The following is a 25,474-nucleotide window of genomic DNA, read 5'->3' on the forward strand; positions in this document are numbered from 1 at the left end:
AGCATTAAAATGAAAAAAATAAAATAAAAAACTTTAAATCTATAAAATGTTTTATCATGTGAAGTTTCAGTTAAAGCATTTTAAAAAAAAGAAAAATATTAAGCTTCAAGTCTATAAATTGCTTATTTATACCTGCCCTGGACTCCTTGACCCATATAGCATTCCCAGGCTTTGGAGGAGAAACATGATTCTACTGACTCATTTAGAATCTAATGCCAGCCATCACATGCTCCCAGAACATACTCCAAAGTTTCTTATGGCCCAGAATGGGGGGCAATCGTGGCCTTATGGTTAGAGTCAAACTGGTAACCCAAAGGTTGCAGGTTTGATTCTTAATACTGGCAGGAAAAGACTGAAGTTCCCTTGAGCAAGGCACCTAACCCCCATGGCAAAATGGCTGCCCAGCGCTCCAGGTGTGTGTGTCCACAGTTTGCAGTGTGTGTGTTCACTACTCACTGCTTATAATGTGTGTGCACCAACTTGGATGGGTTAAATGCATCTGACCAATTCCGAGTATGGGTGGCCATACTTGGTATCTGGAAATTGAAGCCACTCACACACCTGTTGGAATTGCATTTGCCTAGATGACACATATCAAAGCAAATATCATCCATTTAAAAGAGATTTAAAATGGTAAAAGAAGAAGAATGAAAAAAAAAAAAAAAAAAAACATTATATTAAATAAAAGAAATTTAACCATTATATATGTTTGGTCTTCCAATTCATGTCACATAATAGTCATTTAATAGAACTGAGCCAGAACACCGCAGGCACATAGTGTTCTCATGCAGGCAAAGTCACGGAGTTCCTCTTTTAAAATCATCCCAGTGCAGTGTTGAGTTGTGGAAAGGTCCAGTATCAGTGCAAAAGGTAATTTCTTTTGAGATGTTTTAGATGTAATGTGACTGAGAACTGCATATTTCAACACAATAAAGCAAGCGTAACATTTATTAGACTGATATTTATTTTAGATTTGGAAGACATTCTTTGCCATTATGTTCTATAAACACAATGGTGTTTACAACCTGTTTTTCTTTTAATCAAATTGAGTGGTACAGCTGAAAAGTAAGAGGAATTGGTGACATTATCTGAAAAGGAAAGGCAGAGCACGTGATTACATTAGATGGCTTGTGATGTGAGTAGTGAGTGCTAGAGGTAAAAATAGCGTTATGATGATAACGGTGTGAGCTTGTGAGACACTGATCTTTTTTGCATACCTGACTACAGCATAAGATCCCACATCAACATAGAGATTCAAGAAAAGTTAAGAAACAGATTTGATGCAACCTTTTTTTGCAACAGTTTTTTTAATTTCTTTTTTAACAGAAAAAAATGTATTGATGCTTTTTGACATTTGCTTTTTATAGAAACCTGAAGACACAATGGCAATGGATCAGCAGTGTCTTCAGAGAAAGTGGACAAGTTCATGGAGAACAGCCAGAGAGGATGAAAACATGAATGGTGGAAATGGATGGATGGATGTGAGCGAAGAACAGGAAGACCGGGAGAATCCAGTTGAGGAATATGAGCGGTCGGAAGAAGAGGAGCTGCAAGTACAAGCATATGGAAGTGAGAAGGCTGTTGATGACTGTGATGGATGTAGTATTAGTTTTCCTTTTATGCATGTAAATAGTGACAGTGATGTTATGTGTACAAATAATAAAGCAGGTGATGAAGAGTATGCCAATAAATATGACAACAACTAATGTAGAGAATGCTGATAAATACGACAACAAAAATAATGATGAAGAATATAGTAACAGTTTACCTCTTAGGTCTACAAATGGTGACGTTTCAGTTGCTACATGTAAACATATAGATAAAGGCACTGATAAAGCTCACAATGAATATGATAATGATAACTGTTTTGCAGCTGCCTCCGTCAATACCAATGACATTGGAGATTCTGAAAAAGACTCAACTTTTAGAGGTGTAACATGTAGAGATGAAGAGCAGCAGATGACAGACTCATCAGATGAATATGATTGCAGTTTTGAAGATTTTGATGATTGCGACATGTATCCCAAGAAGCTATACTCCGATCCAGCGTACCCAGGTGTGGTCTTCGAGGCTCTGGAGAACATGATGTTGTATTCTGTCCTCACTGACTTGACCATCTACACAGAGGACGGACATCAATTTCAGCTTCATTCTATTGTCCTGGCTGCGGTCAGTAACCTTATTCAGTTGAGGCTCAGACAGAAGCCCAGACAAGAACAGATTATTGCATTGTGTTTGGGGCCCGAGGTTCATGGTTCGGGGTTGGCAGCAGTGGTGGAGTTTGCCTATACGGGGAACATCAGCATTCTGAACAAAGCAAATATGGAGTTGGTCAGGACTGCAGCTGTTAGCCTTGAAGCTCCGAGAGTTCTGGAACTCTGCACAGAGGAGGAACAAAGAGAACAGGACAAGGCAATAGGGAAGAAAGAAGGTAGAAAATGTTTTTCTGCTGAGGAACATATTAATGATAATCTACAGCATATCAGACAGCTGTGGACACAGAGAGTGGGATGTGATGTGGAGCTTGAAGCAGAGGGAAGAGTGTTTCATGGTAAGACATTTGTTAATATGAGGTTTAAGTTTCCTAAGCATACATTAGATGATGCCTTCATGTTGTAGATATGTAGACATCACAGCATTAATTTGATGCCCTCTGCATTTGCGAAACTGCTCGTAAACTTGTATTTATTTCCCAACCCCATGAAGCTCACAGGGTGCTCCTGGTTGCCAGCAGTGACTACTTCAGAGGTATGTTTACCAGCGGTATGAAGGAGAGCAGGCAGAAATTGGTGTCTCTGCAGTTAGTCTGGGCTGCCAAGTTTGAGGCCCTCCTCCACTACAGTTACAGTGGGGCTCTTGCTCTTGGATGGGGCTGTGTGTTTGATCTCACCTGTACATCTCTTCAGTTACAGTTTCAGACTGCCTACTCACTATGCCTTAACTTCCTGGAAAAAGAAATAGATGCTTACAGCTGCCTGGACGTTGTATCTTTCGCAGAGGCCTATGGGATGTCTGACCTACTTGCACTTGCCAATAATTTCGTCTTGAGGCACTTTCAAGATGTGTCCATCACTCCGAAGTTCCACGATCTTCCTGTAGAAAAATTTAAGAAATACCTTCAAAGTGACTCCCTCTACGTTCTCTCTGAGTTGCCTGTGTTCAAAGCAGTCATGTCTTGGATCGAAGCCTATCCCAAACAACGGGTGAAACTCGCCAGGGAACTGATGGGGACCATCCGCTTTCCTCTCATGACCTTTAAGGAGTTCAATGAAGTCATGTCTGTAACATCTTGGCCTAGAATTGTTGCCGAACATGTCTATAAGTCTATATTTAAGGAGTTCTTCTCCAGTTCTTCAGATGTCCAGTCAAATATCAGGGTCTACATGCCTAAAGACACTATAGTCCTTGTTGGGGGTGAGAGGATCAATGATAATTTAGACAAACATAGACCCTGCAGGGAAATGTGGTTTAGCAATTCTTTGCAGAACCATGTCGGATTGGTGAAGAAAGTAGAGTGGAAAATGCTGGGAACTTTACCCGAGAAACCAAGATTCAGTCATGGAGTTGGGGCGATGAGGGGGAAGCTTTACGTAGTTGGTGGATGGCATTATTATGGCCATGCTGATACAATGAAATGCACCTACATGTAAGATGAAATATGAGGCTTTTTCTGTCTAACCTTGTTCAAGTTTACCCCCTCATACTATGGACTACTTGTTCAATCTCTGATCTAGGTATGATCCTATCCAAAACTTCTGGCAAAGGTTGGCTGATATGCATGAGAGAAGAGGCAGCTTCGCTGTAGTGGTCCTGAATGGTAAACTATATGCTATTGGAGGAGAGAGATACTCGGGGGTCAACTTGGAGAGTGTAGAGGTCTACTGCCCCAACACAAATTCTTGGAGGTTAGTACAGTAAATAAATAGCACACACAACATCAGCTGTTGTTCTTGAAACATGTCTAGCAAGTAATCACAGACCAAACACAACTGCCAACTTGTGTGAATGTTGTTCAAGACCGAAACCCCAGATCAAACCCTTACCCTAATATTTGATTATTTTACGGATAAGGGTAGGTGGCATATTTAACTTTGAACAAATGGAAACAAGTTTGAGATTTACAGATGTACTGTACTGTCTTAAGGTCTAATTCTCAGAAAATGTTTTCCAGAGGTTTGTGTCACCAGAAATTGACAGACAGCCAGGTTAATAACATTACTCATATCCTCATTATGCGCTTTCCATTAATATTAGGAATGTTGTTTCAGGACTAACAACAATGTAATTCTGAATCATGTCCTACTTCACTAAATAACTTTACTCGGAGTCAGAGTAAGGTAGATTTAAATGTCATAGAACATATTGCAAATGTATAGCAAAAGTCAAACTCTTTCTAAGAGCTTGGTTATAATAGTGAGTGATGCTGGTAAACCTGGCCCTTCTCTTCTTAATTCTCTATTTCTCCAGTTTTGTCTGCCCATTAGACCAAGCTCTATGCTGTCATGCAGCCAGTGTATGGAATGGCACAATCTTCCTATCCGGAGGCCTAAACAGCCAGTACCAATGCCTGTCGTCTATGATCCTTTACCACCCAGAACGAGGATCCACTAACCTGGGTGAGATGAGAAATGACAGAGCGCTGCACTGCATGGAGACCCTGGGTGACCGTCTGTACGTGGCTGGTGGGGTTTCGAGCGATGCTGATGGCCATCTGGTAGATCAATTAGGCTGTGAGGTCTATGACCCTGTGGCCAACTCCTGGAGTGCCATTATGCCAATCCCAGTGCCTCATGTTGGGTCAGCATCAGCTGTCTTAGAGGGGAAGGTCTACGTAATCGGAGGCTACTGCCATGATAACTACAAAGATATCAAATTCGTGCACCGCTATGATCCTGCAACAGCACATTGGGAGAACATGAGCGTAACACCAGGCCCGAACACATGCATAGCGGCCTGTGTGCTGCCCATACCTATTCACCTTAGAAAGTAAGAGGAGAATATCCTGAATACAACATTAGGTCAGCACGATATGTCATTTTAGAATCAATATCGCGATGTGCGCATCCACGATAGTCACATTGCAAGATGTGCGATGTCAAGTATAGGGATCGTAGTTGATCTGTGATCCGTACAGACCAACTGCCCCCCGGTTCGGAACGCATGTGATTTATTTGCAGAGTTTTACCATCATAGAGTGAAAGTTTATCATTTGCATGTGTTTTTAAGTCCTGGCACTTTAAACATAAAACACAAGAGGACTGGAACTTGTGCACTGTTTTCTGACACAAAGTCAAGCAGACAGAACGTGAGCACCGAATTCAGTTCTATTTCTCTTCTTTTTGAGCTTGAATAGACACTGTCGGTTATGTGTTGTAAACAATTGAGAAAGAAAACGAATGTGTATCATTATATTAGATCCGTGCATTTCGTCTTAAAGTAACGGCAGCCTAATATACCCGCAACTGTTTGTGTCACCAATGTTAATCAAACAACAAAAGAGAAAATTACTTTTGTAGCTTTAACACAGATAATTTGTATTAATTATATTAATTATATTTAATTTACAATTGAAGACTATGCAGTGTTTAGTTTACATTTGATTATTCAATTTCTGTACCTGAATACGTTTAAACTAAAAAACATAAATCACTGCTTATTTAATTTTTTATCTTTGTTCTATTTTATTTATCTATGCTTGTAATTTGTTTATTATTTTCTATGCAGATGCACTCCCCTACAAAATCAACCCAATTATCCTAGAATGATTCATTCTTTACAAATAGAGCTATTAAAATCATCTGGTGAAATTGTTTTCATAGCGCAATGTATATTGCAAAAAAAATAAAAATAAATGTTGTGTACCCCTACAATACACACAGCAAGGCAATGGTTGAGTATTAACTCTTTCCCCGCCACTGATGGAATTTTCCATAGTTTATTAGACAACGCTTCAAGTTTAAACATTCTGAACAGAAACGCTTATTTGAAAATACCAATAACCGGTTAATAATGTTATTTTATCATTCTGTTTAAGATTTTAATTTGGCAGTCAACCAATCATGAATTCAAATAGTAGGACCTATGCAAATCTGACTTTGACGCATCCAACGTGAGTGAAATGCCCACGCTCATTGCAGGTTACGGTAGAACAGTTTTTACCGTCGTTTAATATATTTGGCAAAAAGCTTGTGTTATAAAAGACAAAGTGTTATGCACAGGCTGTATTGGCTATGAGTAGATGGCAAATACCAGACTAAACACTCTTCTCCACTCCTCAAATACAGTTTTAAATAAAGAAAATGCGGTACTTATTAAAATAACCAGTTCTTTATTTACCCTTGCACTGCAAACAAGCAGAGACAGTCTCCAAAATGCGTGCAAGACTTCATTCACCATTGAGGCGGGTATGAGCTACTGTATGAGGTTTGGCGACAGTTTAAAGGGATAGTTCCCTTTGAAATTAATTTTTGATATGTTTTAGCTTACCTCAAGGGCATCCAAGATGTAGGTGTCTTTGTTTCCGCAGTAGTTTCAATTTTGATATTTTTAGGTCAAACCGTTCTTGTCTGTCAGTCATATAATGCAGGTCTATGGTCACTGGCTCAAAACACAAGCACAGAGTCCAAATTAAAACAATTCCCCATCGTCCCCATTCCCCATCAAACAGCACACGTCCAAATGATCTGACGGTGCGGGCGGGTATAGATGTATACACTAGGTGTCGCCTTCGCTACTGCAGTTCATTGGAACGAAACCGTAGCCAAGGCGACATCTATGTATATATCTATACCCGCCCGCGCCGTCAGATCATTTGGACGTGTGCTGTTTTCAAGAGATAACAACGATATAAATACTGTTCGTTTTCTCACACAAACCGCTCGTTTCGTGTCTTAGGCCATCAATGTGTACTTATGATGGGGAATTGTTTAATTTGGACGATGGGGAATTGTTTTAATTTGGACTCTGTGCTTGTGTTTTGAGCCAGTGACCATCGACATGCATTATATGACTGACAGACAAGAACGGTTTGACCTAAAAATATCAAAATTGAAACTACTGCGGAAACAAAGACACCTACATCTTGGATGCCCTTGAGGTAAGCTAAAACATATCAAAAATTAATTTCAAAGTGAACTATCCCTTTAAGAATCCATCGAGTTACGAGGATTAGTCACAAGCTCTTAGTATACAGTTCAACTCAAGCTCTGGTATAAAGTGTAGGCAATTATTTTTTTTTTATTATTAACCAGTATTTTTTCGAATTAAACCGTTTTCGGAACGATACTGTTACAAAAAGAGCGCATAAACAGAAATGTTAAAATACTGATTCTGCTCTGAGTGAACGATTGGATTTTCCCCGTTTTTTAAGCCCTGGATAAAGCATTGCTTATACATGTTTCAGTCTTTAAAAAACACACAATTTTCTCAGCTTTATGCCAGATTTTATATGTATATAATATTTGTTTTGAGGATTGCTTCTAGAATAAACAAAAATAAAGGAAAATAGTTTCTTCCTACTGTGTGCATTCAGTTTGTTAAGAAGTTTCTTCCATATTGTGATCTATTAGAGTACAATTCATCAAAGAATACCAACTTGAATCAAAATCTCAGTGTTTGTTAAATTTTTTGGAGTGAATGACAAAGAGAATTTGGGTTAGATAAGTGCGTTACTGTCAACATATTCTTTATTTTTTACAAGTTGAGGATACATTTTATCCATCAATCAACAGTGTGTCACAAATACACCAAGCAGTCAACCAAGCTTTACACTAATTATTTAATCCGGAATATTCATTTGACAGGTGTTTTGTGTGTATGGGTTTACTTAACTATTTTGTTGGGGGGAAATTCGTTAGCAAGTTGGTTAAATATGAGAAATCCTCCCATCTAGGGATGTACATTAGTGGCCAAAAGTGAGGTCTGGCCTAGGGAAATTGACATCTTTATTCAAATAATATTAAAGATTGTGTGAGTACATTGTGTAGTTGTGCTGGGAGTCAATTGTTTTATTTGTGACAACACAATGAAACATGCCAAATTTTGCAGACATAATGTTTCCCAGGCAGTCACACAAAGAAATTATAAACACATGTAAAAACAAGAGAGAACCATACCTCAACCAAGTTTAGTGTTTTGTTCTTCCATCACATGGAAGATGGTTATCCTCATATTTTGATGGTTTAATCAAACTTGTAGGGCCATTAAAAAAATATCCCCCTTAGACATCACTTTTGTACGGTGACCGTGAGGGGACATGTTCGGTTCACTTAGTTTTGTCGTGGCCACAACATATAAACTCGTGGGAACGTGATATTGAGTCATGGGAACGTCATAATATCTCGTGGGCACGAGATCGTAAGTTGAGAGAACGACATCCGTTTCTCGTGGCCACGACTTAATATGTTGAGGGAACGACATCCGTTTCTCGTGGCAACGACTTAATATGTTGAGGGAACGACATCCGTTTCTCGTGGCCACGACTTAATATGTTGAGGGAACGACATCCGTTTCTCGTCGCAACGACTTAATATGTTGAGGGAACGACATCCGTTTCTCGTGGCCACGACTTAATATGTTGAGGGAACGACATCCGTTTCTCGTGGCAATGACTTAATATGTTGAGGGAACGACATCCGTTTCTCGTGGCCACGACTTAATATGTTGAGGGAACGACATCCGTTTCTCGTGGCCACGACTTAATATGTTGAGGGAACGACATCCGTTTCTCGTGGCAACGACTTAATATGTTGAGGGAACGACATCCGTTTCTCGTGGCCACGACTTAATATGTTGAGGGAACGACATCCGTTTCTCGTTGCCACGACTTAATATGTTGAGGGAACGACATCCGTTTCTCGTGGCCACGACTTAATATGTTGAGGGAACGACATCCGTTTCTCGTGGCCACGACTTAATATGTTGAGGGAACGACATCCGTTTCTCGTGGCCACGACTTAATATGTTGAGGGAACGACATCCGTTTCTCGTGGCCACGACTTAATATGTTGAGGGAACGACATCCGTTTCTCGTGGCCACGACTTAATATGTTGAGGGAACGACATCCGTTTCTCGTGGCCACGACTTAATATGTTGAGGGAACGACATCCGTTTCTCGTGGCAACGACTTAATATGTTGAGGGAACGACATCCGTTTCTCGTGGCCACGACTTAATATGTTGAGGGAACGACATCCGTTTCTCGTGGCCACGACTTAATATGTTGAGGGAACGACATCCGTTTCTCGTGGCCACGACTTAATATGTTGAGGGAACGACATCCGTTTCTCGTGGCAACGACTTAATATGTTGAGGGAACGACATCCGTTTCTCGTGGCCACGACTTAGTATGTTGAGGGAACGACATCCGTTTCTCGTGGCCACGACTTAATATGTTGAGGGAACGACATCCGTTTCTCGTGGCCACGACTTAATATGTTGAGGGAACGACATCCGTTTCTCGTGGCCACGACTTAATATGTTGAGGGAACGACATCCGTTTCTCGTGGCAACGACTTAATATGTTGAGGGAACGACATCCGTTTCTCGTGGCCACGACTTAATATGTTGAGGGAACGACATCCGTTTCTCGTGGCAACGACTTAATATGTTGAGGGAACGACATCCGTTTCTCGTGGCAACCAGTTTTATAACATGTGGGAACCGAATCTTCACACGTGACACAGGCTCCTCCTTTTACTCCGGTCATAATTTACTTTGTTATTTGTTAATTTAAGTTTCTCATTTGTTTTTGGTTATTGCCTAAAATGGGACTTTATTCGTGACTCGAGTATTTCATTCAAGCCAGCAAATTTCCGACGAAAAAGCCCATTCAACTTAAGAATGCGCTTCATGTGTCTTTCACTTACGTACCCACGTCTTAATGCACTATATCTTTATATGACATTCCTAATTCAAAGTAAAATGTTATTTCATCAGTCATCTCCATCTCCGACTGCTGTATGTGGTTACAGTATTGAACGGTGTGTGGTTCCCTCAACATCGTGGCCACGATAAATAGATGTCGTTCTCTCAAAATGTGGTCAAGTCGTGGATACGAGAAAAATATATCGTTCCCTCAACATATGATCTCGAGGCCACAACTTTACATCGCGAGGCCACAACATAATAATGTCTTTACCTCTCGTGGCCACGATTTATTATCACGTTCCCACGACTTAATATGACGTTCCCACGAATGAATATCTCGTGGCAACAACATATTATCACCTTCCCACGAGTTTACATGTTATGGCCACGACAAAACTAATTTAACCGAACATGTCCCCTCCCGGTCACCGTACCTCTGTACTCACTTGGAAAAACTCACTTGGTCTCATTATAAATAACTTTTTATAAAACAATAGATTGTCCCTATTTGGATAGCCAAGTGATGGCAGAACCTGATTTCGCCAAGCACAATATGTTTCTGGATCAATATCTTTGTTGATCCTGGAACAACATTACATTCAACCAGTCAGATTTGAGGGACACGTTTACAGTTTATGTCAAGTTTAGGCTTACAATCAGGGTTAGGTGCTTCTACATCAGTGGGTTATTCATCATAATGTTCCTCTGATTTTAGAGATAACTAGGGATATGGTTAATGCCAGGGACACACTAAGCCGACGATCGGCCGTCGGGCAATTTTTGCCCGTTTTTGAGCGTCAGCCGACTTGGTTTTTTTGTTGGCTCTAGTCGGATGTCGTAGTTGTATTTTTAGCCGATTCAACATGTAGAATCAGCATTGGGCTGTCGGTGAGAGAGAGAACTCTGATTGGCTGTTCAGTTTAATGAATGAGTCAGTGCACGAGAATAATGGCAAAACAGCGCAAGTCAATACGGTACACACAGAAGGCTGTTCTAATTTTACGTCATCTTTCCTGAGTGTTCCTGGCTGAATATTTTAATAATACCATGAGCCGAGTGGAATAAAGAAAGTGATCAGCATGATTGATATTCAAAATGATGAGCACGCACTGCTTTGTTTACGCTTTGTGTATCTGCAGCCTACAGTGTCGGGAATGACGAATAAAGACAAATGTATCTGTACAAATAGACAGATATCTCGTTACACAGGCACAGAACGCGCATGCTAGCTGACAATCGCTTGCCTGGTTTCTCTCAAGGTTTTTTTCCTCCATTCTCTCACCTGATGGAGTTTTGGTTCCTTGCCACTGTCGCCTTTTTCGCCTTTGTCACCTTTGGCTTTTGGTTTGCTTAGTTGGGGACATTTAATTTAATATTCAACAATATTATTGATCTGCCAACCTTGAAACCATTATATGAGAACTGAAGTGAGCTGGACGAAGACATCACAGTTTTCTCCAGAGCGGCTAAATTAACTAAATTAATATATATATATATATATATATTTTTTTTTTAAATGAAACATCACTGAGCTTACCGAAGCTGGACTGTGACGCTATTTTCTTCTGGAAACAAACTTTGTTGCATTATTTTCCTTATCTCTGTAAGGCTGCTGTGAAACAATATGTATTGTAAAAAGCGCTATATAAATAAAGGTGACTTGAGATGACTTGACTTGACGTTCTTTCTGTGTGTTCAAGCACCAGCTTTTTTGCCATGACGCAAGCGACACGAGGCGACAACACAGTCGGCTTTCATCAGCGCTAGTTCTTTGGCGTTGGTTTGGTGCGTCCCTGCCTTCAGACTATATTTTCAGACAGGAATGTTGTTTCAGGATCAACAAAATATGTTGACACAGGAACGCGTCTAACTCAGCAAATCAGGACGTGACAAGTGAATCAAAACTTGTGTTCTGTAGAAGAGCAATTTAAGTAATAGAGGAAGACTTGTTTTTGTCTGTATATCTGAAATAGTAACCTTTTAATTAAATTCATTCATATTGAAGAAACATGAGATACAATTTCACGACTGTTAAACAGTTATTTTTTACATTTTGCTGACTAATTCACACTGATTAAATTATACAGAAGCAGAATCCTGTGGGTAAAGCAGGTAGCCTGTGAAAGTGGAATAGTTGTACCGTCGATCCACAAAGATCCAACATCTGATCCACAGATTCACGTGAACCTCCTCTCCAACATCCAGCTCCATCACGGCTCCATTGGACATTTGGTCGTTGCGATCCCCAGAATGATATTCGTATGAAGACACAAATCGTGCTGTGCCTTTAAAGATGCTCAGACCCATATCATGGGAGGCAAACGCGGAGCCTGAGTACCTGAAGTAATACACACCCTTAACAGGTGCAGTGAAGACTCCTGCAACAGATATTTTAGTCACATTTTATCATATAGAATAAGAAGCAACTAAACCAAATCTGGAGCATTGAAATACTCTGTATCTACCTTTGTGTACTTGCATACCAGAATGTACTCTTGCATAGAGTACATTCTGGTTTTATATGCTATACAGAGCAGAACAAAGCAAGGATCTCGATGTTACAAAGGTACAATTATTTAGTTTTTTTTAACACATAAAGTCAAACAGAATATGCAGTTACCTGTGACAGGGTTGTATGCATCACCAACGTTGGTTAGGACTTTATCAAAGATGAGTTTGGTCTCTGTACTAAAAGGCCCTCGGTTTGTATTCTCTGTTGCCGACATGGATGCAGTAAATGCCACTTTTGGACTCTCTGTGTGTGGAGAAGAGTATTTTAAGGAAATGTGAATAATGCTTGTTCATGCTAAATGGTAATAGTTTCAAAGTTACAACAATGTCCAGATACTGTATCCAAACCCCCAAGAAATTGGAGAATTTACCCTTAACCTGTTTCCGCAGGTCCTGAATCAAGATTTTCTGCTCTTCGAGTTCATTTTTAGCAGAGTTCAGATCTGTTCTCAGTCCATCAAGCGAAGCTTTAAGCTCCTCCAACTCAGAGAAGATATTCACCACAGGAGTCATAATATCCGCATCCTGTGGCATGCAGGAACTTATTATCGAGATGAAGAAGATCTGAAATAAAGCCATGACGACCGTTTCTCTGGTGCTAAAGAGAAGAGCAAAGATCTACAGTCGCTGTGCTTCTTATTTGTATAGAGCTACCCTTGGTTAATGATTAAGAATTTGGAGTTTTTAGATCGGTCATGAGATTTACGGCTTATGTCTGAGGAAAAAACAGAAACGCAAGTACTCAGATTTGACTAATCAATACAAAACTTTCTAGAATTGCACAAGTGAATTTCCATTATGTTGTAGGCTACAGACTGCTCATATTAGTGTAAAAGATGTAAACGTTCTGTAGAGGGAAAGATCCTGTGATAATAGCATGAGTGTTTTATTTACATTTTTAGACATATCAGGGTTTCCCACAGAAAATGTGTTAGTTAAGGTGGTGGGGTTGGGTTGGGGTGGGGGGTGGGGGTTGTGATAGACTACAGGCTCTGTACTAAATGTAAAAATTATTTATTAAACACTAAATATTAAATATAATTTTTTTATAATTTATAAATTACCAGCTTTTCAAAATAACAGTTGCAATGTGCAATTTTAACAAACTATACAAATATTTTAAAATATTTGTGCTAAAAACTGCAAAACAACATAACAACTGACACAACAACAACTGAATTTTAACCCAAATGCCAGATGAACGTTTTTTTTTTTTTTTTTTTTTGGGATAAATAATGTTGTAGAATGATGACATTCAACCACCAGATGCCGCTGTTCGGACGCATCACACGATTCAGGGGCTTATCACATATTTAAAGATTGAAAGTAGAGCTTAGATCGGGCCCAAAAAAATATGTTTTTTTTTCAATACGTGGGCCGTTATAACCAGGGGCGGCGCCAGATAATTTTTTAACGCAGGTGCTGAGGGGGTGCTAGATATATTATATATAAATACTATTAATAAATGAGCAAACATAGGCCAATTATTTTAATTATCACAATTAAAGTATTAATTTTATTAAACTGAACAAGCACAACACTCAGCATTCAATCAAATATTCTTAAAGATTTATTAGGCTATTATTAATAATGTTATTTCAACATGATATCTCATTATTTCGTAATATGTACATAATATGTGTGCATGCAACAAGCAAGATGTGCATTTGTAAATCAGGTGACAGGCGTGCATTGATTTTTATTAATAAACAGTGTCGGCTGCAACTGCAAAGATGAAGTTGACGATCGCCATCTCCATAGTCAACGCGCAGAGAGAAATGCACATCATGGATTACATAATCAGAGAGTTGCCTATTTCTTTTCGTTTTGAATTATTTCGTTTAAAGACATTTCAAGCTTTCTTTAGATATATTTCTCATGTCTGTGAGGCATACACTGAGTTTTGGTTAATTTATGATGAGATGCGCTCCAGTTCACGTGCAATGCAAGTGACCGCGGCGCCTCCATGATTAAATTGTCTGCTATATTTGCTTCTTATTTATTAAATACAGTTAATTTGTTGATGAAAAATGGATTAAAATTAAGATACAATCTATACAAAACGAAATTTACTTTCTAAAAAACAAAACTTAATGAAGTGGTCAAAATCATGTCTGACCCACTCCATGTCTCTCGATATATTGTGCATCCTATCTTACTCGTGCTGTTCACTTTTCATAATCTACATAGATGGAAAAAAAATAACATTATAATATTTTAACAAATATGAAACTAAATGAGCTTATTTAATGGCTACAACACATATAGTAGGCCTACAGACTCTCTATTTGTAAAATTGCTGCACATTAATTTACTTCTGAATTTTGCACACATAAGTTGAAAGGCATTTGTTTGTGCATAGTAAAACATATGTGCAACATTTATCAAGTTCACGGATAATTGTGCGTGCATTTATTAATTATTATCTTAATGAATAATGCAACAAGGACGAAGCATGCAAACTGCGTTGTTTGTTTATTCAGAATGGAATGGATCGCAAATGGATCCGAATGAAGAAACGTAAAAAAATAACAAAAAAACAAACGTGAACAATGATGAACACAGAAAATGAACAAGAATGAACTTTGGATGGCCTAGGAAGAGTAGGCCTAGGCTACTACTCTAATATAATTCAACAAGGTTTTAGAATATAGAATATTTTTTAAACAAAATAAATATTTTTAAAGCCTATTATCCCGGGCCCGGTGTGATGTGTGCGAGCGGAGGAGACGCTGCGCATGACACGTGATGTGTTGCATTTTGTAACAAAAGTGCTTGATCAAGGGCCCGGCCGATCCGGCCCGAGGATAGTGGCGGGAAATATCGGCCCGGCCCGTGTCTTGCTTAGGCGGCCGCCTTAGTTCCAAAGTGCTGCGGGAAACATAGCATATGTTCTTTCTTAAAACCTTTCCTCCAGCTTTATTCTTCAAGTCTACCACCAGTCTGAGGAACAAAACTATTTTTCTATTTATTTTCTATTCAGCATAATCAACAAAATAAAACTCCTTACAAACAATAAAATATTTGTTTTATTTCATCAGAATACACTGCTACTTTTGAACAGCCATTAAATTAAGTGGAAAAAAAATATTTTCTTAAGTTCCTGTCCCTTAGGACGATTTACACCCTTAGGAGTCCTGGCCAAGTTTTGTTGGAGTTTGGTTCTCAGAAATAATACAGTATCTCTCCTCAACGGCTTGCACTGGGCGATAACGAACAGGAGGGACCTTCAGTCTCAAACGCAGGGGACAATATCCCCAGCCCGAGTCGTGGAACCTTCATGCTTGGCCCCGGAAGGGATCCAACTGAGGGACACTGGGTTTTCAGCTGATATCATAGAGACCATTCTCAGTGCTAGGGCTTCCTCCACTAGAAGATGTTATGCCAATAAATGGGGTGTCTTTGAAAGGTGGTGCACTGCACATAATGCAGATCCAGTTAACTGCCAGATTGCTTCAGTTCTGGACTTCCTGCAAAGAAAAAAATTATCAGCAGGCACATGCCCCGCCACTCTCAAGGTTGATGTGGCCGCTTTATCGGCTTGCCATGCCTTGATTGACAGGGTGCCACTTGAGAAACATCCTCTGCTTGCCTGCTTCGTTCATGGAGCCTGGCGGCAGAGGCCTCCTGTTAAAACCAACATCCCTTCATGGGACTTAGCTATGGTCCTGGAGGGTCTGGTTGAGACCCCCTTTGAACCTGTAGGGTCAGCGTCTGATAAACTTCTGACTTTTAAGATGGTTTTTCTTATGGCTATCACTTCTTTAAAAATAATCTTGCATCCTCATCCTGACTAACCTAAGGTTCCCTTCTCGACCGTATATCCAGTCACTCTTGAGGCCTTCTGCCCTACTCTGTTCACAACGCCGGGTCAGGAGAGACTTCACAGACTGTGTCTAGTCCGTGCTCTTCAGACCTACGTCCACTGCACAAGCTAGTGGTGTAAGTCAGAGCAACTATTTGTTTGTCATGGAGGCCGTAACAGAGGCGGCTGCCACAAAACAGACAATTTCACATTGGGTAAAAGAGATGTTATTGCCCTTGCTTCTGAGGCACGCAGTCAAGCTTCGCCAGTAGGCATCAGGGCTCATTCTACTAGGGGGGTCTCTTCTTCCCAAGCCTTGGAGGGGGTTGTCCCCATACAGCATGTTTGTGATGCGGCAGGCTGGTCCTCTCCGCACACATTCATTAGATTCTATAGTTTGGATGTTCATGCCACTCACATGTCCTTGAGTTGACATCACAAGCTCATGCCTGAGACCTTCTTGCGTTCTTGTGCGCACACACTACACAACCCTAAGGGGTCCAGACACCTCCAAGCACGGCGGCGTGGGTATTCTTGTTCCCAATGCGCTGATCAGCACAGCATCGATTGTAGCTTTTGAAAGGGAATGTCTCGGGTTACTTGATTGTAATCCTGTTCCCTGAAAAAACGGAACAAGATGCTGCGCTGTATTGCCGTGCTGAAGATGTCCCAGGACTGCTCTTCAGACAAAATATCCTGTCGATGCAGCTGTGGCTCATCTATTTATAGTCTTGCGGCACACACGGTGAGAAGGGGAACGAGACACTGCGTCTTCAGGAGGACACTTTGGTGAACGCCTCCAGCGTGACTGGTGTCTGAAGCATGTTTAAATGCGTCAATGTCGCTGGCCGACGACAGTCAGTGACGTCACTACTGGTGCGACCATGAGAATAAAGGGCACCTATATTAGACGTCACCAACTTTGTCTGAAGAAGATGTAGACAGGCAGGCCAGTCTCGTTCCCGTTCCCGTTCCCGTTCTCAGGGAATCATGGTTACATGTGTATCCTGAAATGCACCTTTTTGAATGGGAACTTGCACTGCGTTCTCTAGAGGACACTTTGGGGAGCAAATACCCACGCCACCATGCTGAGGGAATCACTGTGACAAGCACAAATTCAACGGACTTAGATGCCAGAGTAAGATTCTCTTACTGGTAATGCCAGCCTCTAAGCCAGATATTATCTTTAAGGGAATACTGGCACAGGAAAACAATGGTTCCCTCGCCTGTCACTCACAACCTAAGTGAGCTGTCTACTTAAGGAACCCGCTTTCAGGGGGAGACAACTTTAACCTTAGCATTGACTCATGAAGGGGCTGCCTACTTGGAAACCCAACCTGTGGGGAGGCAGCCCGGCTTCATGAAACATAAAGAAGCTGCCTACTTAAAACCCGCCATTAGGCTTAGGCATGAGCCTTACATGAGGCATGATATATAGGGTTATCTGGTTCAACCCCTAAAAACCACAGGGGAACATTTTAGTAGCAACATTCTCCATCTCGTCTTACCTAGAGTCAGGATCTTGCAAGGCCAGCACTCCTGAATTAAGGGTGCTCAACCAGTGGGAAGGGATGCAAAGCTCAGGCAAAACCACTTCTCACCAGGGCCCAGAGATGGGTTCTCTGGGGAGCTGAGGACCCTTTAAGTGAGGGGAGTCCAATGCTCACCCAATACTGTGATCCCCAACTTAGACTAGGCTACAAGCAGGGACCATAGACCCTAATATGGAAACCCTATCAGGGAAGGGTGAATTACACCCATTAGAGGAAATTCGAAAAAAATCTGCAAAGTGTTAGCATACTAAAGTCCGCTAAAGTCTGCCTGAGCGTGAACAGAGCATGAAGGACCCAAGAGAGGGTATCCCACTTACAGTGATAATATGTGCAGTTATAATATGAAAATATATGGGGAGAGCATTGCTATAGTGTGACGATATTGTATTGCCATAGGTAGCACATTAATGTTAATACTTAATCAAAGCTAGTTAGCACAGTATTTGGTCATGGTTACACTTGAATTGGTTACAAATTAGAAGTAAAAACTGTACAAAACACAAATAATTGTACCAAACATGTATGTAGATTGCTACCTAGAGAGAGAGAGAGAGAGAGAGAGAGAGAGCAATAGAGATAAAGAGAGGAAGTGTAGAGAAAAAGAGAGATGGAAGGCAGAGATCAGGTAGAGAAGAAGTGAAAGGCCCCCAAGAAGAAGAGACAAAGAAGAGGACCCAAGGAAAGGGACCTTGAGAAAAAAAGAAGAGACAGACTGACTGTTACAATCTACTTTTATCCCTTCCTTGAACATTTGACTGTAACCCAAATGTGAGACATTCAAACTGACCAGTCAGAAGATTACAGCTTCCCCTGCTGCCCCGTGAAAACTAAAAGACCCTGATGTAAGCACATCTTAGCCTACAGTCCTTGATCCCTATCAGCACCTTTAGGAATTCCAAATGGCAAAAGTCTTTGTTGATTTTCAAGCCTACAGAGGGGCATTGACAAATATAATAATAAATATAAAAAACATATTTTTGTTGTTCTTCATCCTTTTTTTATTTTATTTTATTTACCATTTTAAATCTCTTTTAAACAGATGTCATTTGCATTGAAATTCCAACAGGCGTGAGAGTGGCTTCAATTTCCAGACTCTTTTGGTCACTATATTAATTAGAAAAGGCAATTAGGAATTGCTAGAGTCTTAGCATGAGCATATTCTCTCTGTCTGTCTCTCCGTGGCCTCTTGGCATCTCCGGTGGGATTCCAATCCAAGGCTGACAGTGACATTTGCTCCTCTGTTTGTGGCTCTTAAAGAGCAACGGGTTTCCATCTGTTGTCTCGCTTTTTCACGATTTCCATACATGGACAGACAAAAGACACGGAGAAGCCTTATGATCCAGGCTATGTGTGTGTGCGTGTGTGTGTGTGTGTGTTTATTAGAAGAATTTAGCCAGGCTATGTTATAGCAGTATGCAGTATTATTATTATTGTTAATGACATAAATGTCATATGAACATTTTATTAAAGCGTTCAAATAAACAAACAAACAACAAAAAAAAAACCTTTAAATCTATAAAATGTTTTATCGTGTAAAGTTTCAGTTAAAGCAATTTTAAAAAGAAAATTAACCTTCAAGTCTATAAATTGTTTGTTTATACCTACACTGGACTCCTTGACCCAGATAGCATTCCCAGGCTGTGGAGGAGAAACATGATTCTACTGACTCGATCAGAATCTAATGCCAGCCATCACATGCTCCCAGAACATACTCCAAAATTTCTTATGGCCCAGAATAGGGGGCAGTCGTGGCCTTATGGTTAGAGTCAAACTGGTAACCCAAAAGTTGGAGGTTTGATTCTCAATACCAGCAGGAAACAACTGAAGTTCCCTTGAGCAAGGCACCTAACCCCCCATGGCAAAATGGCTGCCCACCGCTGCTGGTTTGTGTGTCCACAGTTTGCAGTGTGTGTGTTCACTACTCACTGCTTATAATATGTGTGCACTAACTTGGATAGGTTAAATGTATTTGGCCAATTCCGAGTATGGGTGGCCATATACTTGGTATCTGGAAATTGAAACCACTCACACACCTTTTGGAATTGCATTTGCCAATATGATAAATATCAAAGCAAATATCATCAGTTTAAAAGAGCTTTAAAATGGTAATAAAAAAAAAAAAAGAGGATGAAGGACAACACTTTTTTTTTTACCATTATATATGTTTGGCCTTCTAATTCATGTCACATAATAGTCACTTAATAGAACTGAGCCAGAACACCGCAGGCACATAGTGTTCTCACGCAGACAAAGTCACGGCGTTCCTCTTATAAAATCATCCCAGTGCAGTGTTGAGTTGTGGAAAGGTCCAGTATCAGTGCAAAAGGTAATTTCTTTTTGATGTTTTAGATGTAATGTGACTGAGAACTGCATATTCCATCACAATAAAGCAAGCGTAACATTTATTAGACTGATATTTTAGATTTGGAAGACATTCTTTGCCATGATGTTCTTTAAACACAATGGTGTTTACAACCTGTTTTTCTTTTAATCAAATTGAGTGGTACAGCTGAAAAGTAAGAGGAATTGGTGACATTATCTGAAAAGGAACGGCGGAGCACGTGATTACATTAGATGGCTTGTGATGTGATCATAGTTAGTGCTAGAGGTAAAAATAGCATTATGATGATAACATTGTGAGCTTGTGAGACACTGATCTTTTTTGCATACCTGACTACAGCATAAGATCCCACAACAACAGAGAGATTCAAGAGAAGTTAAGAAACAGATTTGATGCAACTTGTTCTTTTTTTTTTTACAGAAGTAAATACGTTTTTTGCTTTTTACAGAAACCTGAAGACACAATGGCAATGGATCAGCAGTGTCTTCAGAGAAAGTGGAGAAGTTCATGGAGAACAGCCAGAGAGGATGAAAACATGAATGGTGGAAATGGATGGATGGATGTGAGCGAAGAACAGGAAGACCGGGAGAATCCAGTTGAGGAATATGAGCGGTTGGAAGAAGAGGAGCTGCAAGTACAAGCATATGGAAGTGAGAAGGCTGTTGATGACTGTGATGGATGTAGTATTAGTTTTCCTTTTATGCATGTAAACAGTGACAGTGATGTTATGTGTACAAATAATAAGGCAGGTGATGAAGAGTATGCCAATAAATATGACAACAACTAATGTGGAGAATGCTGATAAATACGACAACAAAAATAATGATGAAGAATATAGTAACAGTTTACCTCTTAGGTCTACAAATGGTGACGGTTCAGTTGCTACATGTAAACATATAGATAAAGGCACTGATAAAGCTCAAGATAAATATGATGATGACGATGATGATGATAACTGTTTTGCAGCTGCCTCCGTCAATACCGATGACATTGGAGATTCTGAAAAAGACTCAACTTTTAGAGGTTTAACATGTAGAGATGAAGAGCAGCAGATGACAGACTCATCAGATGAATATGATGGACATTGCAGTTTTGAAGATTTTGATGATTGCGACCTGTATCCCAAGAAGCTATACTCCAATCCAGCGTACCCAGGTGTGGTCTTTGAGGCTCTGGAGAACATGAAGGTTTATTCTGTCCTCACTGACTTGACCATCTACACAGAGGACGGACATCAATTCCAGGTTCATTCTATTGTCCTGGCTGCAGTCAGTAACCTTATTCAGTTGAGGCTCAGACAGAAGCCCAGACAAGAACAGATTATCGCATTGCGTTTGGGGCCCGAGGTTCATGGTTCAGGGTTGGCAGCAATGGTGGAGTTTGCCTATACGGGGAACATCAGCATTCTGAACAAAGCAAATATGGAGTTGGTCAGGACTGCAGCTGTTAGCCTTGAAGCTCCGAGAGTTCTGGAACTCTGCACAGAGGAGGAACAAAGAGAACAGGACAAGGCAATAGGGAAGAAAGAAGGCAGAAAATGTTTTTCTGCTGAGGAACAAATGAATGATAGTCTACAGCATATCAGACAGCTGTGGACACAGAGAGTGGGATGTGATGTGGAGCTTGAAGCAGAGGGAAGAGTGTTTCATGGTAAGACATTTGTTAATATGAGGTTTAAGTTTCCTAAGCATACATTAGATGATGCCTTCATGTTGTAGATATGTAGACATCAAAGCATTAATTTGATCCCCTGTGTATTTGCAAAACTGCTCGTAAACTTGTATTTATTTCCCAACCCCATGAAGCTCACCGGGTGCTCCTGGTTGCCAGCAGTGACTACTTCAGAGGTATGTTTACCAGCGGTATGAAGGAGAGCAGGCAGAAATTGGTGTCTCTGCAGTTAGTCTGGGCTGCCAAGTTTGAGGCCCTCCTCCACTACAGTTACAGTGGGGCTCTTGCTCTTGGATGGGGCTGTGTGTTTGATCTCACCTGTACATCTCTTCAATTACAGTTTCAGACTGCCTACTCACTATGCCTTAACTTCCTGGAACAAGAAATAGATGCTTACAGCTGCCTGGACATTGTATCTTTCGCAGAGGCCTATGGGATGTCTGACCTACTTGCACTTGCCAATAATTTCGTCTTGAGGCACTTTCAAGATGTGTCCATCACTCCGAAGTTCCACAATCTTCCTGTGGAAAAATTTAAGAAATACCTTCAAAGTGACTCCCTCTACGTTCTCTCTGAGTTGCCTGTGTTCAAAGCAGTCATGTCTTGGATCGAAGCCTATCCCAAACAACGGGTTAAACTTGCCAGGGAGCTGATGGGGACCATCCGCTTTCCTCTCATGACCTTTAAGGAGTTCAATGAAGTCATGTCTGTAACATCTTGGCCTCGAATTGGTGCCAAAAATGTCTATAAGTCTCTCCTTAAGGAGTTCTTCTCCAGTTCTTCAGATGTCCAGTCAAATATCAGGGTCTACATGCCTAAAGACACTATAGTCCTTGTTGGGGGTGAGAAGATCACTGATAATTTAGACAAACATAAACCCTGCAGGGAAATGTGGTTTAGCAATTCTTTGCAGAACCATGTCGGATTGGTGAAGAAAGTAGAGTGGAAAATGCTGGGAACTTTACCCGAGAAACCAAGATTCAGTCATGGAGTTGGGGCGATGAGGGGGAAGCTTTACGTAGTTGGTGGACGGCATTATTATGGCAAAGCTGATACAATGAAATGCACCTACATGTAAGATGAAATATGAGGGTTTTTCTGTCTAACCTTGTTCAAGTTTACCCCCTCATACTATGGACTACTTGTTCAATCTCTGATCTAGGTATGATCCTATCCAAAACTCCTGGCAAAAGTTGGCTGATATGCATGAGAGAAGAGGCAGCTTCGCAGTAGTGGTCCTGGATGGTAAACTATATGCTATTGGAGGAGAGAGATACTCGGGGGTCAACATGGAGAGTGTAGAGGTCTACTGCCCCAACACAAATTCTTGGAGGTTAGTACAGTAAATAAATAGCACACACAACATCAGCTGTTGTTCTTGAAACATGTCTAGCAAGTAATCACAGATCAAACCCTTACCCTAATATTTGATTTGTTTACAGATAAGGGTAGGCACCATTTTTAACTTTGAACAAATGAAAACAAGTTTGAGTACTGTCTTAAGGTCTACTTTTCACAAAATATTTTCCGGAGGTTTGTGTCACCAGGAATTGACAGACAGCCAGGTTAATAACATTACTTACATGTCTTGTATGTATTGTATGTCTATCCCACATATCCTTATTAAGTGTTTTCCATGATTAATTAGGAATGTTGTTTCAGGACTAACAACAATTTAATTCCGAATCATGTCCTACTTTACTAAATAACTTTACTCGGAGTCAGAGTTGGGTAGATTTAAATATCATAGATCATATTGCGAATGTATAGCAAAAGTCAAATTCTTTCTAATAGCTTGGTTATAATAGTGAGTGATGCTGGTAAGCCTGGCCCTTCTCTTCTTAATTCTCTACTTCTCTAGTTTTGTCTGCCCATTAGATCAAGTTCTATGCTGTCATGCAGCCAGTGTATGGAATGGCACAATCTTCCTATCCGGAGGCTTAAACAGCCAGTACCAATGCCTGTCGTCTATGATCCTTTACCACCCAGAACGAGGATCCACTAACCTGGGTGAGATGAGAAATGACAGAGCGCTGCACTGCATGGAGACCCTGGGTGACCGTCTGTACGTGGCTGGTGGGGTTTCGAGCGATGCTGATGGCCATCTGGTAGATCAATTAGGCTGTGAGGTCTATGACCCTGTGGCCAACTCCTGGAGTGCCATTATGCCAATCCCAGTGCCTCATGTTGGGTCAGCATCAGCTGTCTTAGAGGGGAAGGTCTACGTTATCGGAGGCTACTGCCATGATAACTACAAAGATATCAAATCCGTGCACCGCTATGATCCTGCAACAGCACATTGGGAGAACATGAGCGTAACACCAGGCCCGAACACATGCATAGCGGCCTGTGTGCTGCCCATACCTATTCACCTTAGAAATTAAGAGGAGAGTATCCTGAATACAATAAATTGTCAATACACTTGGGCTGCACGATATATTGTTTTAGCATCAATATTGCGATGTGCGCATCCACGATAGTCACATCGCAAGATCTGTGATCCGTACAGAACAACTGCCCCCCGGTTCGGAACGCATGTGATTTGCAGTTTATTTGCAGAGTTTTACCATCATAGAGTGAAAGTTTATAATTTGCATGTGTTGCAAGTCCTGGCACTTTAAACATAAAACACAAAGAGGACTGGAACTTGCGCACTGTTTTCTGACACAAAGTCAAGCAGACAGAACGTGAGCACCGAATTCAGTTCTATTTCTCTTCTTTTTGAGCTTGAATAGACACGTGCACTCAAAATGAAGTCATAATGCCCATCTCGGTGAGTATCCTCGTAAACACTGTCGGTTATGTGTTGTAAACAATTGAGAAAACGGATGCGTATCATTATATTGGATCCTTGCATTTGTCTTAAAGTAACGGCAGCCTAATATACCCACAGCTGTTTGTGTCACCAATGTTAATCATACAACAAAATAGAAAATAGCTTTTGTAGCTTTAACAAAGATAAATTGTATTAATTAATTACATTAATTATATTTAATTTACACAGTGAAGACTATGCAGTGTTATTTTACATTTGATTATTCAATTTCTGTACCTGAATGCGGTTAGACTAACCCAAAAAACATAAATCACTGCTTAATTTTCATTTGTATCATTGTTCTATTTTATTTATCTATGCTTGTAATTTGTTTATTATCCTAGAATGATTAATTCTTTACAAATTGAGCTATTAAAATCATCTGGTGACTTTTTTCATATCGCAATGTATATCACAGAAAAACAAAAATGTTGTGCAGCCCTACAATACACACAGCAAGGAAATGGTTGAGTATTAACTCTTTCCCCGCCACTGATGGAACATTCTGAACAGAAACGCTTATTTGAAAATACCATTAACCGTTTAATAACGTTATTTTATTGTTCTGTTTAAGATTTTAATTTGGCAGTCAACCAGTCATGAATTCAAATAGTAGGACCTATGCAAATCTGACTTTGACGCATCCAACGTGAGTGAAATGTTGTCAAATCATCCTCTGTAAGTCGCAAGGCAATGTGCAGGCATTAGCTGTTGGATCGCAGGAGTTTATCCAAGGATATATTACCATCTCTGGTTATATCCAGCGTGGTGTGTTTTGAAACTAGTGAAAATAGCAGGTTACTGGAGAACAGTTTTTACCATTGTTTAATATATTTGGCAAAAATCATGTGTTACAAAATATGAAGTGTTATGCACAGGATGACTATATGGCAAATTCCAGACAAAGATAC

The 25,474-nt window shown here is 40.3% G+C and overlaps 3 protein-coding genes across 3 annotated transcripts; 2 read left to right on the top strand and 1 right to left on the bottom strand.

Moving 5' to 3' along the window:
• Positions 1-1,284: 1,284 nt before the first annotated feature.
• LOC311288456 (kelch-like protein 33) lies at positions 1,285-5,011 on the top strand. The gene is made up of 4 exons (XM_084405875.1): positions 1,285-2,551; positions 2,707-3,646; positions 3,735-3,905; positions 4,468-5,011. Exons 1-4 carry the CDS (start codon positions 1,642-1,644, stop codon positions 4,988-4,990), a joined length of 2,544 nt encoding a protein of 847 aa, XP_084262001.1. The 5' UTR covers positions 1,285-1,641; the 3' UTR covers positions 4,991-5,011.
• Positions 5,012-11,381: 6,370 nt separating this feature from the next.
• On the bottom strand, positions 11,382-13,035 carry cbln11 (cerebellin 11). The gene is made up of 3 exons (XM_084404556.1): positions 12,750-13,035; positions 12,488-12,622; positions 11,382-12,245 (listed from the first exon to the last, which is right to left on the bottom strand). Exons 1-3 carry the CDS (start codon positions 12,955-12,957, stop codon positions 11,947-11,949), a joined length of 642 nt encoding a protein of 213 aa, XP_084260682.1. The 5' UTR covers positions 12,958-13,035; the 3' UTR covers positions 11,382-11,946.
• An 8,133-nt stretch (positions 13,036-21,168) lies between these two features.
• On the top strand, positions 21,169-24,169 carry LOC311288334 (kelch-like protein 33; the record flags this gene model as incomplete). Its single annotated transcript, XM_084405674.1, has 4 exons — positions 21,169-21,727; positions 21,883-22,822; positions 22,911-23,081; positions 23,610-24,169. Coding segments are annotated over 4 exons (2,193 nt in total), but the record flags the coding sequence as incomplete, so codon positions are not given.
• Between the last annotated feature and the right edge of the window lie 1,305 nt (positions 24,170-25,474).

Source organism: Rutilus rutilus (genome assembly GCF_951802725.1).
Source record: "Rutilus rutilus genome assembly, chromosome: 3".
Lineage (NCBI taxonomy): Eukaryota > Metazoa > Chordata > Actinopteri > Cypriniformes > Leuciscidae > Rutilus > Rutilus rutilus.

Bases quoted from the DNA above. Each gene is read 5' to 3' on its own strand.
- cbln11 (XM_084404556.1), bottom strand. From the start codon at position 12,957: ATGGCTTTATTTCAGATCTTCTTCATCTCGATAATAAGTTCCTGCATG. The intron at 12,623-12,749 runs GTAAATTCTCCA...CTCCACACACAG, and splicing joins CCTGCGGAAACAGGTTAAGG to AGAGTCCAAAAGTGGCATTT. The intron at 12,246-12,487 runs GTAACTGCATAT...TATCTGTTGCAG, and splicing joins TGCATACAACCCTGTCACAG to GAGTCTTCACTGCACCTGTT.
- LOC311288456 (XM_084405875.1), top strand. From the start codon at position 1,642: ATGTTATGTGTACAAATAATAAAGCAGGTGATGAAGAGTATGCCAATA. The intron at 2,552-2,706 runs GTAAGACATTTG...AACCCCATGAAG, and splicing joins AGAGGGAAGAGTGTTTCATG to CTCACAGGGTGCTCCTGGTT. The intron at 3,906-4,467 runs GTTAGTACAGTA...CTATTTCTCCAG, and splicing joins CCCAACACAAATTCTTGGAG to TTTTGTCTGCCCATTAGACC.